At 41.8% G+C, this 17,662-nt stretch overlaps 1 protein-coding gene across 7 annotated transcripts in view; it reads right to left on the bottom strand.

Annotated features, from left to right (window-relative positions):
* Window positions 1-942: 942 nt before the first annotated feature.
* The window catches only part of DICER1 (dicer 1, ribonuclease III), a 68,890-nt gene continuing 52,170 nt past the window's right edge, over window positions 943-17,662 (bottom strand). For 6 of the 7 annotated variants that reach the window (XM_032482571.1, XM_032482567.1, XM_032482569.1 and 3 more), the window contains 6 exons: window positions 14,447-14,602; window positions 10,561-11,449; window positions 8,639-8,907; window positions 5,928-6,090; window positions 5,761-5,836; window positions 943-5,410 (listed from right to left, as the gene is read on the bottom strand). In XM_032482571.1, coding sequence (XP_032338462.1) covers window positions 5,245-5,410; window positions 5,761-5,836; window positions 5,928-6,090; window positions 8,639-8,907; window positions 10,561-11,449; window positions 14,447-14,602 — 1,719 coding nt within the window. In that variant the 3' untranslated portion in view covers window positions 943-5,244. Of the gene's footprint in view, window positions 5,411-5,760; window positions 5,837-5,927; window positions 6,091-7,627; window positions 8,568-8,638; window positions 8,908-10,560; window positions 11,450-14,446; window positions 14,603-17,662 lie in introns of those variants that run through there. The other variant, XM_032482572.1, reaches the window with a different exon arrangement.

The raw sequence follows: 17,662 nt of genomic DNA on the forward strand, positions 1-17,662 counted from the left end.
GCTCGTGCCCCGTGGGTGCGCCTCCACCCTGCAGGGATCACAACTCAGTTACAACTGAGAGGGCTGCGAACAGCACGTGCCATTCCGTCGACACACACATCGTATGCTTGTGCACCTGCAGGAAGGAAGCAGTTTGCTGCCATCTGGATTCTCCTTCCGCACCTCCCGATCCGCACGCGGGTCGGCTTGGCCAGCCTGCGTTCACGGTTGCGGCCTCGAGAGGGGAGGGTCGCGGGGCAGGAGGAGCTGTGCACCTCAGGCCTCAACTACCCAGTGAATCCTGGGCAGTAGCACCAAGGCCAGCAAGCACGGAGCGCTTCACCGAATTCCTCAGGATTAAAACATGTCTACTTTTTCTCCTTTAGTTTGCAGAAGTCAGAAGGAGGGAAAAGGAAGAGATCAAATTCTCACAAAGGATAACGAAATTTTGTTCTCATTCTGAGGAACTTGTACTTACCAGCTTGTTCCTACAGCCAAGTCATTCCCTTTTGTTTTTAGTGCTTAATTTGCCGAGTTACAAAAAGGTTATGTCAAGGCTTGAAATAATGGAATTCTTTCCCAACAATATTGGAAGTGTCCTAAAAAGCTAGGAGCTGAACATTCTGTTCACTTGACTCCAGGATAACCAAACTCACTTAAGGAATGTGCCAAATGTATCATAAATAATCCAGGACCTGGAACCCATCAGTCAATGTGGCAGAATTTCAGAAAAACACACTGGTATTTTTTGAATCTTGAAAAGAAAAAGGCAATTGTTAGTAGATAACTCTACCAGTAGATGGGAAGCAGAACTTGGTAAACAACGTTTTATCACATTCAAGTACGCACTTCCAGGTGATCATGGAAATTAAAACCTTTTAAAGATAATGTCTGCTGCAACTATTTCAGTGTAATTATCCACTTGAGCCAAAACAAGAAAAGAAAAGACAAAAGGACACAGAGTGAACAGACCATAACTTTATTGGAGATTTACTTGGCTACAATTATTACAAAAAAACGACTAAAGGTAATTGTGACCCATAAGGTGCAGACTGCAAATTTCTGCAGCATGATTACTGGACTGAATGAATTACATCATGTTCCTTAGAAACAGCTGCAGCATGTGATGGTAAATCTTTTACTGTCAATCAAATTATGAGTGTTAGTTTTACTTGATTTTAGTCATTTTTCCTTCACTCTATTTACAGCAGAAAAGCCAGGAATTTTACTTCCTGTTCACCTTTGCATTTTTGCTATATAACCTGCTGCTGCAGTGAATTCTGAGTGCATCTATAAAATTTAAATTGTGGTTGATGTCCAAATAAAAATGGACTAGAGAAAGAAAAACAATGATTAAAATATATTTACAAGTTAGTTTCAAAAGATCATTTTCACTGCTAGTGGAAAATACAATAGTCGCAATGCAAATTCCCTAGATATTGCTGCCGGCGTCTCCAACGACTTTTAAAATCATTTCAATATTCTTGGTCTTAAACATATCTTAGAAACTTTTCATGTACAATATAAAATAAAGAAATTTATTTGGAAATAATTAAGTTCCTGAAACATAATCAGTGGTTGAAAAAATATACCTATTTAAATGTAATTAAAATAACCATATAGGTAATAAACAAGACATGAGTCTCTCTTCCGAAGCTAACACAAACTGGTTCAGGGCTCTAACAGAATCTCAGATGCAGTTTAAATGAAGATATCAAGGTCTCAGTTTGGTGGCTTAAACTTTGTGTAAAAGGATTAGATACCCTAACAGAGCAAGATAGAGAGTTTTAAATCAACTGAGCCTTTAAGGCTGAACTGTGGTAGGTCTGGACTTCGATCAGTCGCCACACTCTGCAGTCACCGTCTGATGTCAGGTAATGACTAAAAGAGCCGACTGCAGGGTGAATAATTGTATTTACAAACTGAACCAACAGAACCAAAGGAGCCTCAAGTCTCTTGCTATTTAGGCAGGGTAATTTGAATCTTTCTGAGGGCAAGCTACTTTTAAGAAAGTAAAAATATTAGTATTTTAAGAGATAATTACAGGAGTGTTAGAGGTCATTCTAAATTTAATCACTTCACATAACGTAAAAGAAAAGAGAAAAAATGTAACAAACATCTTTAAAACATAATTAAGAGTTCAGTTAACAAATCTTTGTCATACTTTCACAAACAGTAAAAATGCCACAGACAAAAATGACCTATTGAAGTTGTGCAAGTATATGACACGTTGCAGGCATTATAATTATCTTTTTCAAATTCGGTAAATCAAAACAGCAGCGAGGCCAAACCACATTTTTTCCTCTCAATTAAGCATATTTTCCTTGAAATGAGGTAAAGCATGGTACCAAGTGCAATGCTTATCTGTGCTACATGAACAGAAGGGGGGGAGCTATTACAAAACGCAGCATAGTCAGGACTGCTGAAAGGATATTATAAAAGGAATTAAACACATTTACAATGAAGGTTCATGCCAACTAACCTCCACACAGTCACCGTGAGGAATTTCTGCAGCTGCTTCCTCAAGACGCGCCTGGCCAGCGCTCCCCGCAGCGCGGTCCCACCTCCCACCACGGCGCACCCGATCTCGCTCGGTCTCACATTGCAGTCACAGGAATAGAAAGGTGACAGACAGGGTGGTAAAGTGGGGCAACGTAGAGTGATTTTTTTTTTTCCCTCAATTAATGGATGCGAAACATTTCGGTAAGCTAAACCGGGGAAAAGTTTACAGCATTAAAAATCAGCAGCACAAAAGCGTTCATAACCATTTCGTATGTCTAACTCATAGTTTTTCAACTCAGTAACCAGGGGATCCTAGATTGCTTCAAAGTGTGAATCACAAATGAAAATCAGCTCTTGTCCTCCAACGGAAAACTAAAGTAAAATAAAATAGCTGAAGTTTGCTGTGGATAAAACGTTTTGAATGGTAGCAGGAAATTTGAACCCCTGAGACTATGACCTAATCATATCCAAGTCCGAACTTTTTAGTATTAACAAAAAATACTCTTCTTAAGGTTACAAAATATATTGAGGCATTTTTCTCCCAACGGGAACTGTAACTGTGAAACAATCTGATTTTGGTGCCAGGAGGCCAGAGAAACCCTTAACACCGGGACTAGCGCATCAGCCGCAACGCAAGGGCCCCAAGCTCCTGGCATCAGGTAGTTTATAAATCATCAAGAGACTTGTGATACGACTTTATCGCAAGTCACCCTCACAAGCAAAATTCATATCCAGCCTTACTTGTTAACTGTACACATTTACAGTTATATAATTCAAGAATTGCTTGGTTTTAAATTGCCAGGAGATCTTCTATTGAGGTTTCTTAAAAAAATCAAATAGAAATCTAAGGTTCCAAATCAGAATGAAATATTTTAAAAACAAGTCCTCCCAAATTAATTTGCTCTAAAAGTCATTTAAGAATTTAGATCCCCATTTAAGTTTAAGATTGGAGACAATCAATCACATTGGAGAAGCTTAGCATCCCCTACGCTCCGGTCTGCTTAGAAAGCGGAGCTGACAGTTTCTGTGTGCACACACGCAGAGGTGCTTCTCTGGGGTGGGTGGTGCAGACAAAGCTACAAGTACAGTATTCGACCGCAATTTAAAACATAAATGCAGCATTACATGAAACATCACGTTCAGAATGATGTGCTGGAAAATATTAGACACCTCTGCTCAGCTTTCTTAAATTTCAAGCATAATTAACGGGGCAAATTGCAGCAAATCTCTACTGGTATGTTGGTGTGAGTGCAGGACTGACCCACAGCTTTTAAAAAGGTAAATTAAGAGGTATTATAGTTACAGTGCAAAAAAAAAAAATTAAAATTTCAAGCATAATACATAAACATAGCACCAAACAGGGGAAAAAAATGCATGCAAAAGAAAAGAAGAACTGAGGTATTTAAGTGAAGAGTGCCTACAAGTCTAATCAAAGAAACTTAGGCAAATGCCTAAAAATGTCTTTTTTTCTTCCTTTTCCAAAGATGGAAACAATGAGCTAGTTTATCTAAATTAATGGCCTAAATCACAGACGTATCAAAATTACGGCAGTTTATCGCAAACGTTTAACTTTCATGGCATTAACAGCACAGCTTTGGTAGGTGAAACACGCATGCAACATTGTGAAAAGTTCAGTAAGAAACGTATGTGAGAAGTAAGGGTAAGGTGCTCTGTTTTGCTTTTTTAAATAAGTAACCAATCCATTATAAAATCTGCAGCATATTTTAGGTATGATATGTCTAAAGTTTATTTTGTTAGAGCAACAGCCTACAGGGCAAAATTATTTGCCACAATTTCCCTCAGAGGAACTACCTAGCAGGAGGTTTTTAGTAAAATTGGGTATTTAGGCCAAAGATTATTTTTACTATGGTTATTTTAAAAAATCCATAGACTACAGATACTGGTTTTTAAAATGTCTTCAGTACACATATGACAGAAATTCTAATTTAATCCCGTAATACGTTAAGTTACAACTTTACCAGTGAGTTTGAAGTATCACGCTGTCTCAAGGTCTAATGCGTAACAACAAAATGAAGGGAATGTAAAACAGTTTGTTCCAAAGAGATCAGAAGTGAAAGAATATTCATGAGGGTTTTAAGGCAAGAACCTTTTTTTATGCAAGACTATAAGGCATGAGAAAACTAAAATGTGATCTGCCAACATGCCAGCCAATGTTGATTCAAAACCTGTCCCTTACCATCATGTGCAGGCGCGACCGGGGAGCATCACCTTACACGACACAATGTGGAAAGACAGACAAAACTGGCACACTTCTCCTCTCGCAAACCGCATCACTCTGCAGGCTCGTCAACGACGCAGGCCCCGCGATGGCACGCCACCTGACAGATGCCGAGAGGACGCTACAGAACTCCAGGGGCTGTCTGAGGTTTAAGCTCCTTGGCCTCCTAACACTAAGCAAAGCCGACAGAAATTAAACTAAAACAACAAAACAAAACAAAAGCTGTCAATAATTATTTTGAACACTTGCTAAATGTCGTCATTAAAGCACTCTTGTGATTTAAACAAAGCAGAAGTGAGGAAAGAAGACAAGATTGTGTTTGCGCAAAAAACTAAAACTACAATTAGTTCCAAGATTTTTATACATACGTTAAATGTTTTATTCTGTAATCTATCTTGTTACCAAACAAACTTTAAATTCTGCCTTCAATTCATTCCACTCACTACCAGTTTTTAATCATCCTTTTCAACTTAAATATTTTCCACCTTAATTCTGCTTTTTTTTTCAAATGTTAAAAAGGGGTTTCAGCTGTTGGGAACCTGAGGTTGATTAGCTTTGAGGCTTCTTAGGGCTCTTCGTGCTGCTGCAGATTTGGCAATCCTGTAACTCCGGCCAACGCCTTTGAATTTCCCCTTTCCTACTACTTCCACGGTGACTCTGACCTTGCCATCGTAAGTTCTCTCAGCCGGGCTGTAAAAAGGCCAAACAGCTTGAATTAGAAGTCAGAAGTATTTATTATGACTGTCAATCAGCACGGAGCAGGCGCCCGCGGCCCGAGAGGCCCACGCACAGGCTGAGCGCACGGAGGAAGCGTGCACCGCGGCTGGCTGCACACCACCGACAGACGGGGCTGCCGCTCCTCCCCTAATGCGGCACTGCTTTACAAAAACAAAGAGACGTCAATCAGACTACAGATGGCAACGGTACAGAAGCATGTCCCAGGATAAAAACTTTCAAAATCATTAATTTATGGCATCTTCGAGAACTTTCCACCTTGTTTTTCAGTACATTCATTTTTTTTCCATGCAGTTTTTGCTCACCTAAATTTGGCGGTTTCTGGTTCCATTTCAAGCAATTCTCGCACAGGGGAACGGGGCACATTTGCAGAAAATTTTTCTGTAATCAAAATGAAAGAATAATGGGAATAATATCCTTAAAGTTGTTTTTCATTTTGATGTTGCTTCTCTCGAAGGGGGGCCTGCAGTACCTATTAGCGGCCGCATCATAGGATAGTACACCTGCCAAACCATCTCCAGTGACATCCCACTATCCATGTAAATGGCGCCAGCCAGCGACTCAAAGATGTCCCCCATGGCTTTCGGGACTTCGATATCCTCTTCTTTCTCTTCATCCTCCTCGGATCTCCTAAGCTATTACGGAGAGAAAAGTGACTGGTCAGCAACAAGGCCATTTTTAAAGGCAGCCCAGAGAGATGGGCTTCTTCTCTTGTACATGACTGTGACCACAAATTTAACAAGAGTAACAACATCAAACATTTATGGCATGCCTACCACACTGTAATTGGTTCTTCACGAATCTCATCTTATCTTAAAAAGGTTTTCACACTTAAGGAAAAAAAGAAAGAAAAAAGGCCCCCTCCCAATTTAGTATTCTATAGTCATCAAAGGGAAAAAGATCACTTGCAAAGAAAAACAAACACAACTGTAACTCACACTGGAAATAGTCAATAAATTTATGAAAAAACTTTTCAAATTCACTCATGATCCAAGAACTGCACATTAAAACCATTCCACCCCCTAGCGGCTTGGCAGGCAGTGCGCGGAATGCTAATGAGTGCAGCGTGGGCAAGCATGGACACTGCCTTGAGGAGCATGAACTGCTGCCCCTGCAGCAGGGAAATTCTATTTGGAAGAAACTTTCCTCCAAGCTCCCCTTGTATTAAACCACTTAATAAATGTTCCCAATAGAGCACCTGACACACTGGTAGGTACTCAAATTAACAGAATAAAAACTTACATATGTATCAAATGCCTTTTAAATGTTCGTAACTCTTTGATGTGGCAATTCCATCCCTAGGAATTTATCTTAAGGAGGTAACTGGATATTCAAGTATATTTACCACATCCATATTTATTAAAAACTCTAACTAAAATTCCTTGGCTATCCAGCCACAAAGGACTGTTTAAATACATTCATCACAGGACCGTTTATATACATTACATTACATGTATATATATAAACGTATAGATTTATACACACATATATTCACTAGCAAGCAGCTACTGAAAGTCATAATCACAATTAATAATTACTATGGAAAGTCATCCGTAATATAATAAGTGAAAAGAACAGAGTATGGTACACTGTGCGTAATATAATTCCACTTTATGTTTATGCCTTATATACATTAGCAATAGAACAGTGCAAATATTAATTTTGGTTATTTCTGAAGTATATTTATATAACTTTAATCTTCCTTTTGCTTATTTGTATATTCTAATATACACACAAATTACTTGTAAAAGAGAAAAAGAAGAGGGGGAGTAATTTCTAAATAGGTTGTTCAGCCAAAGTTCTATGTAATAGACTTATAATGCCGACTCCTGGAAAAACAAGACACTTACTGTTGCAAATGAGAATTTTAAAACTTATCAAGTTTAATTCTCTCCTTTTACAAATGAGGAAACTGAGGCCCAGAGAGGTGGAGAGACTTTCTTAAGATCATACAGTAAGTTAGAGAAGCCAGACCATGGCATTCGAAATCAGTTTTTATAACTTCTATATGTATGTTTATATAAACAATGGGAAGGAAAAGAATGAACAAAAACTAACAAAACCAGCATGTCCAACTGTCATCAAAAGAGAACTTTAGTTTTAGCTAATTCCTCAAATTCTAGCTTAAATATTCCTACAGAATGAGACTAGAAATAATACTGAATACATACGAGATGGCTCTAATTCCTGGTCTCACTGCAAGCCATGCTCCAAAGCAGACCACGAATCGTGGAAGAGTGTGCAAGGGTGAAGGGGAGAGTCATAGCGCTGCCCGCTGATTTTCCTTCAACACATCCTCCACCCTGCCCTGGGGCCACACCTCAAAAGCCTGACTCTTCATTTCTCTCACGGAAAGCCAAGAAAAGGCTCTTCTCCCTAACAACGGTTTGTGCGATTAAAAACCCTGAAGGTACAAATTAAAGAAAGAATAATTAAAATGGCTACCAGAGTTATGAATGAATTCCCTGACTTCGCATAAGAAATCCACAAAAAGAAGATAAACAAAGGAATGAGAATGAGAAGAGTAAGAAATGAGAGTGCTCTCCTGGGTACCCAGGTATGTGGAGGGATGTTAGCAAAGGATTAGAGGAGATTGGAAAGATCTCAACAAAATCCTTTCCTACAAAACTTCAAAATAGTTCACAAACACATCAGAATTAGCTCCATCACCAAAGAACCTTTGGCTGAACTTACAGTAGAAGCCTCAAAGTTTCAGCGCTTAAAAATTTAGAAGTCTGGTTTTTAAGTGAGATTTTCCCATTTCAAGTAGAAGCAGAATATAAATTTGTGATGCTTACCTGAGACATGGGCAAATATTTCTGATCTGTTTTAAACACAAAGAAAGACAGAATCAACCCTCAGCCATGCAGGGCTTTCTCGGGGGGGGGGGGGTGCACCTCTCTGGCGTGCCCACATCCAGGAAGTCCAAATCGAGGACTGGGAACGGTGAGATGGCTGAAAGCCCGTGGCTCCTCCTCATCACCAGGATGACCACAGTGCGAGCAGTCAAGTGTAAAAGGCCTGCCTGAAGACTGCGATCCAGTCAACCTCCCAGAGAAGGCAGAGCATGCTGGGGACCACAGGCCTGGCCTTCGGCTGGCTCCTCAGACAGCTATGTTGAGAACCCTGGTCAGAAGGCTTATTTTAAACACCAAATGCAACATATTTTAAAAAGGCACTAACCTCTGAATCCATTCCCTGCATCTCGTTCTTCTCAAGCTGAAACTGCACAAAATCATCGATGACGTGGAAGAGCTCAGGAGAAACTGCCTTAAAGTACTTGTGGTAGTCATACTTCACAGCCAGCGACGCGAAGATGGTGTTGTTGACCAGCGCAGAGCGCAGGTCAGTCAGGACCCCTGGGGAATGCTGCCGTGGGTCTTCGTAAAGGTGCTTGGTTATGAGGTAGTCCAAAATTGCATCTCCCAGGAACTCCAAGCGCTGGTAACAATCTGAGGGAAGACCCAAAGTGGAGCCGTAAGCTCCGGCAAAAACACCTGACACGATCTCCAAATAACAATTTGTACAAAGGACTGATCCTCGGGTCCATTTAAAAGCCTTCTCCCACGGCTCACTTTCACACGTACACGTCAGCGACAAAAGTATCTGACACATCACACTGAAGCCTCTGGAAATTAAATTCTAATGGCAAAGTAAGCACATTTTCTTATACACAAATTGGGGTCATAAAATCTTCAAGTGGCCAAGAGACGAATGCTTGTTAAGGGAAAAGCACTGCTCAAGTGATACCATTATCACTGAAGACTCTCCCTCTGGCCCTGTGCTGGCCCGGCAGGTGCTGGGGCATCGCTCCAGATCCTCCATCACACATCAGCCCCGGGCAGAGGCAGGCCCTGCACACACAGCTGCCAGGCGCCCCACGCTCTGCTGCCACCGCTGCGCACGGCCTGCTCACGCTCTGGATGTGCGTGGGTGACAGCAGGCCTCACCACTCCTGGGCTGTACGTGTTACACAAGATGCAGTTAGTACAAGTAGACCCTCTTCTCAACTTGAATTAAAAATGCTGAGTCTGACACAAACCAGAAGACTGAGAAAGGAGAGTCGTGGAGGTAAGCAAAGATCTTAGGCAAAAATGGTCCATGCCAAACTGTGAAAAGTTATCAGTGCTGATCAGCACCTCCATTTCCCCAGAGAGACTGAAAAGAAGCCATTCAACTGAGGAACCTTTGGCAGGAACAGATAAAGTGACCGGGCTCAGGGCACCCGATGAGTTCAAAGGCAGGGCTGAGACAGACTAGAACCCAGGCCTCCTTCCAGTCGAGTGTGGTAGAAAACCAGGCCTCCGTGCTTCCCCACAAAGAAAAACAGGTTTTAGTTTCACCAGAGTCTTTCTAGCCCAGAGTCAGATAATTTTTCACTTTTGGTTTTACATTTGTCTGATCATCTTTTCGTACATTGTTTTCCTTACACGAACCTTATACTTGGCCTTGGCATTCTGGATTCAAGCACTTACTGCTCTGACACAGAAAAAAACATACAGACTTTAGCTGTGTTTCACAACGTGAAGCTGATTTTGGTTTTAGGTCCCTATTCTCCCTTCTAGTCTAATGGACTGGGAGTCTGGTGAAGTAAAGGAGGGAAAAAGCATGGAGCAAAGCAGATGCAGCAGAGTCAGAGCAAGGGCAGCCAGGCCTTCCTGTGAAATGGTTTCTTTCAATCTATTCATCTTTAGATTTAAAAAGACCTAAGAGCAGGGCCTTTTTGTTCAGGAAGAACAATAAAAAGATGTGAAAATACACCCACAATGTATGAATAAATTATCAAGAATCAAAAGCAGCAGTGACCAGGCATCAGAAAGACATTGCAGCGGGATAAAACGGCAACACACCAACACACTAACACACTACGGCTCCAGCCTAACTGTGTTGCATATAAAGAGACAGATACATGAGCAGGTAGGACAGCTTGGCTCCCAGAAAGACGAGGAAAACAAAGGTTTCTTTCACCTTCTTCTAACCACCCCCCAAGCATGTTAAGCACTCAGTCTGTACATGCACAGACCGGTCTCCGTACAAGGCCCAAAGCTTTCTGCTAACACCAGGTCTCATTTCAGAGCAGTGAAGCTTGGTCTGGGGCTCCTTACCAGTAATGGTGTTGTAGTGGTAGGAGGCATGTGTAAAAGCCTGCAGAAGGTAAGCCTTATTCTTGAATCTGTAGTTGATTTTCTTTTCAAAATTTTCAAAACCTGATATGAGGTGGTTCAGTGTTCTGTCTGCATCTGGGTGATCAAACATGCACCTCGGGGGGATCTTCAAACACCCGTACTCCAGGTCCTTCCACGCAGCAGAGCGGGAGCCAGCTCCAGGGGCGGCAGCCCTGCTCCCTGAAAGGCTCCTTTGTTGGCTGGTGAGATGCTCCCCGCTTGGGCACACGGCCTTCTCCCGACCAGCCCTCTCAATCGCCGGGAGCACCCGCAGCCCCAGCGAGCAGAGGAAGAGCTGCGCTGCCCGCTCACCGCAGCTGGTCAAGTAGCAGCCCAGCAGGGCCTCCACGCAGTCGGCGATGCTCTTGTCGGCGATGCACTGCTCAGTGTGCAGGTCGTAAGAAATGGACTGCTTCCCTGTGTCGACACCACAGTTCTCTTCTGATGGATTCCAGAACCCCACCACAAAGTCATCCTCTTCAACAGCTTTGCTAGGATCCAGATAGCACATTGCATCCCAAGAGCTATAGTCAAAGTCCTCAAAATCCGATGAAAATGGCATACTACCTAAGGAGGATTTTTTGGGCATTTTCCATTCATATGCAGAATCAGTGGTTGAAAAAGGAGAAAGAGAAATTTTCTTTACAAAAGCTCCTGATCCCATTAACATGTTGTCTATGAACTTGATATGCTCCTGATCATACTCCAGGAAATCGTCCTCATAGTCGGCGTCCTCCTTGGGAGCCCTCCACATCAGGTCCTCCTCCTCTTCTTCCTCCTCCTCAAAGTCATCGTCCAGTTTGCCATTAGCCAACATGCAGTCTTTTGTCTGGAAAAGAGGGAATGGGGAAGGAGGGGAGACATAGCTGCTGTTTTTAAAAGGGTTTGAGACTCAATAAAAGCCAGGGTTATGGATAATTTCAAATGACAACCACAAATACTAAAAGGCAACTTTAAAATCATGGCCATTTGTTTTCAATTAACATAAAATAAGTTATTTAATCATATAAACAAAGTAAAACATGTTCTTTGAATGTTCATTTTCTAAGTTATAAAATGACCTTTATCCAGTATGAAGCTTTAAGTTAAGGATTTTATACATGGATATAAAGTTTAAAATTAATGTCCACAAGGCAAAACTTCAGCTAAGAATTCTAACTCTGGCAGGATACACAATGAAAGCACTCATGTGCCGATCACAGAGATCTTCAATTGTACTGACGAAGTTTTGAAATGTTTTTAAAAGATTTTCAAATTAGTAAAATTAAATTCCATCTGTAGAAAAAGCATTATTATTGCAATTAAGTAAGAGTATAATATCAAACAGATAAAGTTATTTTCTTTGTAACATTCAAAATGTACAAAAGGGTTTTACCATAAAGTTTTTGTCCCTATTTCCACTTCAAATCAAAGCACATTTGCTACAACGTAAAACTAAATTGCTTTGCTTGGAAACTAAAAGTGATCACTGAACTGAGCTATGAATTTGAGAAATTATGCTTTTCCCTTCCACTGAGCTATAGTAATCATGGTAACGGATTATAGTATAACTGACAAAAATAGAAGAAAATTTAGACTAACATGAAACACAACAATCCAATTTCTGTCAGAAGATCTTCGCTAATTCCAATTTCTTTGGCAAAAGCTTATTTGTGAATGACAACCTTAATAATGGGCCAGGACTCAGTAACGATAGAACTTTTTTGCAATGCTAGAAAAATGCTAAGTTTCTGTTGTGCTATAAAAAAAAAAGTAAACAAGACTTTACTTAGGGGGAAAGGTGGGAAGGTGTGCTTCAATTTCGATAGTGACAATTCTGCAGAGTATTCTGACAAAAAGGTTTCCAAATTCTTTGTCGAGCATTTTTTAGATACTGCAAATATTCTCGCTTTAAGCCAGACTCAAGAGAGATACAAACAGTGTATTTGCTTGAAAAGAAGTGCAGCGAACCAAACCATTTATATACCACTATTTATCTTTACGTTGCTTTTAATTAAAAAAAGCTTATAAAACATTTTCAAGAATAAGGAAGACCACCAAAAGAAACTACAACGGTAGACCTCTAGGAACTATGTCCTAATAAAAACCCTATACTTTCCTAAGGTGAAAGGAGATGTTTTTGGCTATTATTTGGTCCTTAAGAAAAAAAGACCAAATTTCAATGAAAAAAAAAAAAAAAAGACTGAATATTTTTAATTAAAAAAAAATTCTTAAGTAATGCTACCATAGGCAAAATGCAAAAAAAGGACTGGGTTTTATCAACAAAGAAGCTGTGTGATCTTGGGCAAAGTTCTTTTAATGCCTCTGGGTTTCGGTTTCTTTATCTGCAAAACAGTGGGATTCTACCTCACTAAATGGTTTCCAAGAGCACTTCAAACTCTTAAAAAAACACGTCAGGATAAAACCCTTTTCTCTTACAGTTCAAGTTAACTTTCTACCTGAGTTACCACTACCTTAAACCTACTTGCTGAGGAGTAAGGCAATTAGAAGAGGAATGGGTCAAGCACATGTGTTCCAATATCATGTAATGGTCTATGTCAAGAAGTATAAATTATTAAATGAAAATATGAAGAGTATTTTAATGTATTCTAAGAACCAAAGTGCCAAGTCTTTTGAAATGTTAAGGAAAATAAAATAAGAACTTTGTGCTGTATCTTAAAAAGTTTTTTTAATTAAAAGGACATGCTAACGTCACCTTTATGCTAAATTTTTTAAAGCATCAATGACAATATGAAACAGTATTTATTTACAAGGCAAGATAATTGTTACCAAAATGTTTTTTGTAGAAATGTAATGTTTTCTCTAAACTTCTCAAAATCTGTACATTTTCCTCTATTTCTAAATTAATAAGCAATGTAATTTTACTAACCCAGTTTGCATTGAAATAGTCTCTTAATGCTTTTCCAGATAAGTTCAATTTCTATAAAAAGCCAAATACTGCATGAGTTAAAAATACACTCAATGAATAGGAAAGAATCAAAACAGTCGCAGTTGCACGCTACCTGGAAATACTTACAACAGATCATCTAAGATACACATATCAGAAAGAAGAAAAAAAAAAAACCAACCCATATTTAAAAACACAGCCTATGAGAGAAACGGTATTCTCACTGTTGGCTTTAAGTAAGAATGAAGTCACAATGAGCCAGTTTATTATTAATGCAAAATGAGCGTCTGAAAAGTGAAACTGCCTGAGAGATGGCCTCCCGGCCAACCACGCGGACAGACCGCTCTCCCAGCTCTAGGGCTCCGAAGCCCTCTGAGGTGCCCTCTGGTGGCCTTAGGGACAAGACAAAATGAAGGAGCGGTTGCTAACATTTGGAGACTTCCTTTAAGTCACTGGCAAGATTTAAACTATTTCCAGAAATCTACGACCTTTTTGTATTTTTTTTTGTTAAGGTCACAAGAGGAGAAATAGTTCTGAGAAAACCCTGAGCTGCAAAAGCAAGATTTCACTGAAGTTAATTATTTCACAGACAGACTGGAGCTCATAAGTCACTGAAAAGTCATTCCACTGAACACAGCTAAGGATCTATGATAAATTGTCATACGTAACAGCCAAGTGAAATATTACGGGGTTTTGCTTTTTTTTTTTTTTTTGAGTTATAATATCAGATACTCCTTTGCCTATGGAAAAGATAATAGAAATTGCCCTTTATCAAAATGACAATACTGCTCTAAATTCAATGAAAAGACAGTGTTTATTAATTTAATACATCAAATTTCTACTCTATTATAAACACACTCGGGAAAAGAAACAAAAAATTAACAGAACAGAATCCCTCCCGTCACCAAAAGACAATCTTTCCAGTTACCAAAAACTTACCATTTCATCTTTTTCCCATTTATCTGTGTTACTTTTGTCTTGATTTACGACATAGCCAGGAGGAAGCCAATTCACAGGGGGATCAAATATTGACACCACCATGCGGCTGGGCAACCCCTTCTTTTTTCCAAGCCGATACAGATTACAGTTGCTGACCTTCGGCATAAAAAACGTGTAAGACACATCCGTAAGTGACCACTGCTGAAATCTGTACGGCATTAACATATTTTAGCTAAACAGTCTTCATATTCTATATCTGGTCATCAATTCTACAGATTATATAGTTTTTCTACCTGTTCATGACAGGAAATATTAAATTCTCATGTAATCTGATATATAAAATGCAAACTGCTAATTGGGACTATCAAAACAGAAAAGAAGCCACATCAGCCCAGCATTAACAACATCCTCAAAAACATAAAAGGAGAAAATACCACACACTCCAGCTACAAATCGAGAAGTGGCACTGAACAGAGCTAAAATAACTTTATATTCCTAGCGCCTAAGCCATAAATACTATTTCAACCGCAGTGCTTTCTCAGATATTATTCCTTTGTTTTGGATGGCATCTCAAGGTATTTTGTTCAATGATTTAAAAATAGGGCAAAAGGTAATAAAGAACAATCCCATGTGTATTTACATCAATAAAACAGCTTTACCGTCTGCCCTCTGGTCTGTTTTTCCTAAGGTCTCCACCGCCTCCATTTACTCGAATCATTGTATTTCTATCTAGTTCTTACTTGGAAACCAAGGTCTAGAACTGTCAATCTCATTTTCATCTTCTATGAGTTCCTTTTTATTCAAGCACTTCATGAGCCCTTCTTCCATGTAGCCCACCACCACCGAGCAAGCACCCACGTGGAGAGACAGCAGTCAGGCGGCAAGCCAGAGGAGCAGCCCCTGGAGACCGCATGCTGGGGGGATGCACCCACACTGCTCAACATGCGCCCAGGTGCTTTCCCACGCCGCCTACATAGCTTACAAAACTGCTTGTTTCCTCTTCCACACCATGAGAACACACCACCACACATGCCAACAAGAGTTTAGATAAAGTGCAACGGGAACTTGACAGGGATGGAAATCACATTCAGAGTCAACAGAAATGGTCAGCAGGAGGGAAAAGGGAGAAAGAGCTAAGGACTTGTGAGGCACAACGTGGGACAGGCAGGACTCGGTACCTAGAAAAGGGGCAGGAGAAGGAGCAAGGGCCGGGTGCGCGTGGGTCCACAGCGGGCGCAGCCCGGGAGGACAGGCCGAGGAGGTGGGCGCGCTGCAAGGGCCTTCAGCACCGGGCGGACGGGGTGCTGATGGTTTCCGCAGCAAGTAAGGACTCCACGCTTTCTGAGCAGATGCACGGACGAACTTTCAGAAAAGAAAATAACTTCCTTCTTACCTAAGAGTATGCTATTACTTTATACTCATTCTTAACCTCTGATACTTGCTTCCGCCGAACCACCCCTGGGAAATCTCACTTGTTCTCAGAGCTTCAATTTCCACTCTTAGACTACTCCCCTAAACTGAGTCTAAGTCCTTAATTATCTGAACACATCCCTGAACATTCCACTTCCTATTCCATGAGGTCTAAAAACCCTCACCCTAACTCCGAGTCCTGCGTATCTGCCCATCTCGGCCCCAGCCCCTGCCCACGCCCCAGCTTCTATGGCAACAGGGCGAGCGGGAGGGGCACGGACCAGCCGCAGCCACAGTCCTGGCCTGTCCCCGACTGGCAGACGACCACGCAAGGCAGTTAAACTCTCCAGGCAGGTGTCTTCTTGTGTGCACAGTGGAGACGTGTCGTCTACCCCTCAGGGGCTCGGCGAAAAGATCAGATGAGAGAGGGTCTGTGGAATGCTCAGTGTGGTGCCTAGTGTACAGAGACCATCGGAGGAGGTCAGCGGAACAGTCAAAGAGCAAGGTCTCCAAAGCCAGGCTGCCCAGGCTTTGTCGTGTACTTGGACAAGTTAGCCTCTCCTGCCTCAGTATCCCCAGTTACAACATGGGGAGAATAAAATAATTATAAATAAAATAATAAAAGAAGTAATAAAAGTCTCCAGAATTAAATTCGGTAATTAACGTATATGTAAGGTGATGAAGGTAGAGTCTGGCTGGAGTAAACACTCAGTGTCGGCTATAATTATCATCTCCCCTGAAACATCATGCACCTCAGGGCTCTCCTCACTGCCAGGACTCAGCGCGATCTCATTTTCTGCTTAAGCTTATTAGCCTTCTTCAAAGGCCCAAGCGATCACTCAGCTGGGTTTGGTTTTGTTTGTCAACTCACGCTGCACTCTGCTACCAGAAAGGTCATTTAAAACCACCACTTGATTAATACTTACAGTCCCGCACACAAAAAGTGCCCTCAACACTCAAGTGCCCACGACATCAAAATACGCGCAAACTCTTCAGCTGAGCGCTGAGGATCCTCCACAGCACAGCTTCAGCCCAACTGCCTTTCTAAGTCTTTTCTCGGGTGTTTCGACACTTGTGACGGCTGCCAGCTCCTCACTGAGTGCTGACACACGGCCATCTGGTCGCTGTTTACACACTGTAAACGCACCTCTTGCATTAACGCCCCCTCCCCGGTCACAGTGCTAGTCCTGCCCCCGAGTGCTTCCTGAGGGCAGCGACGCCGTGTGTCACCTGTCAAGCAGGTACAAGGTGACGCCTTGTGACACTGCTTTTATCGTTGTTCAAACATTGTATCTCCATTACTTTCCCTCCCTGAGTCTGAACTCCACACTGAATTGCAGCGCACCGCCTTCCTTCGGGGGTGGGGGGCGCTGTTCCCCCAGGGCTCCAGCATCGCTCTCCTCACACAGAGGTCACTGGGCTGGGGGAGGGACGACTTCCTGAAACCCCCAAGACAAGCTCCTCCGTGACAGCCCTGCGCCTCATCTGCCCTGGCACGGCTGGCGCACAGCGCCAGCGCCCTCCTCGTCAGCGTCCTGCTAAACTAAGCTACAGCGCGAGCTGCCTCTCTCTTCACAGCCCTTCAGGATCGGGTTGGCACGCACTCACAACTCACTGTACTGGGCTGGATCTCCATCACTCAGCAGGGCACACGCAGCCCTGCCACCGCCCAGACCCGAGTGCGGCAACAGTGACACACAGACTCATGGGGCTCCCGTGGCTGTGCCAGGAGCTCGAGCTGCACGGGTCACGCCACAGGCAATCCCTGTGGGCAACACTTCCCTCTCCTCTGAAGTTATCCAGCAC

Source organism: Camelus ferus, chromosome 6, assembly GCF_009834535.1.
Source record: "Camelus ferus isolate YT-003-E chromosome 6, BCGSAC_Cfer_1.0, whole genome shotgun sequence".
Classification (NCBI taxonomy): Eukaryota; Metazoa; Chordata; class Mammalia; order Artiodactyla; family Camelidae; genus Camelus; species Camelus ferus.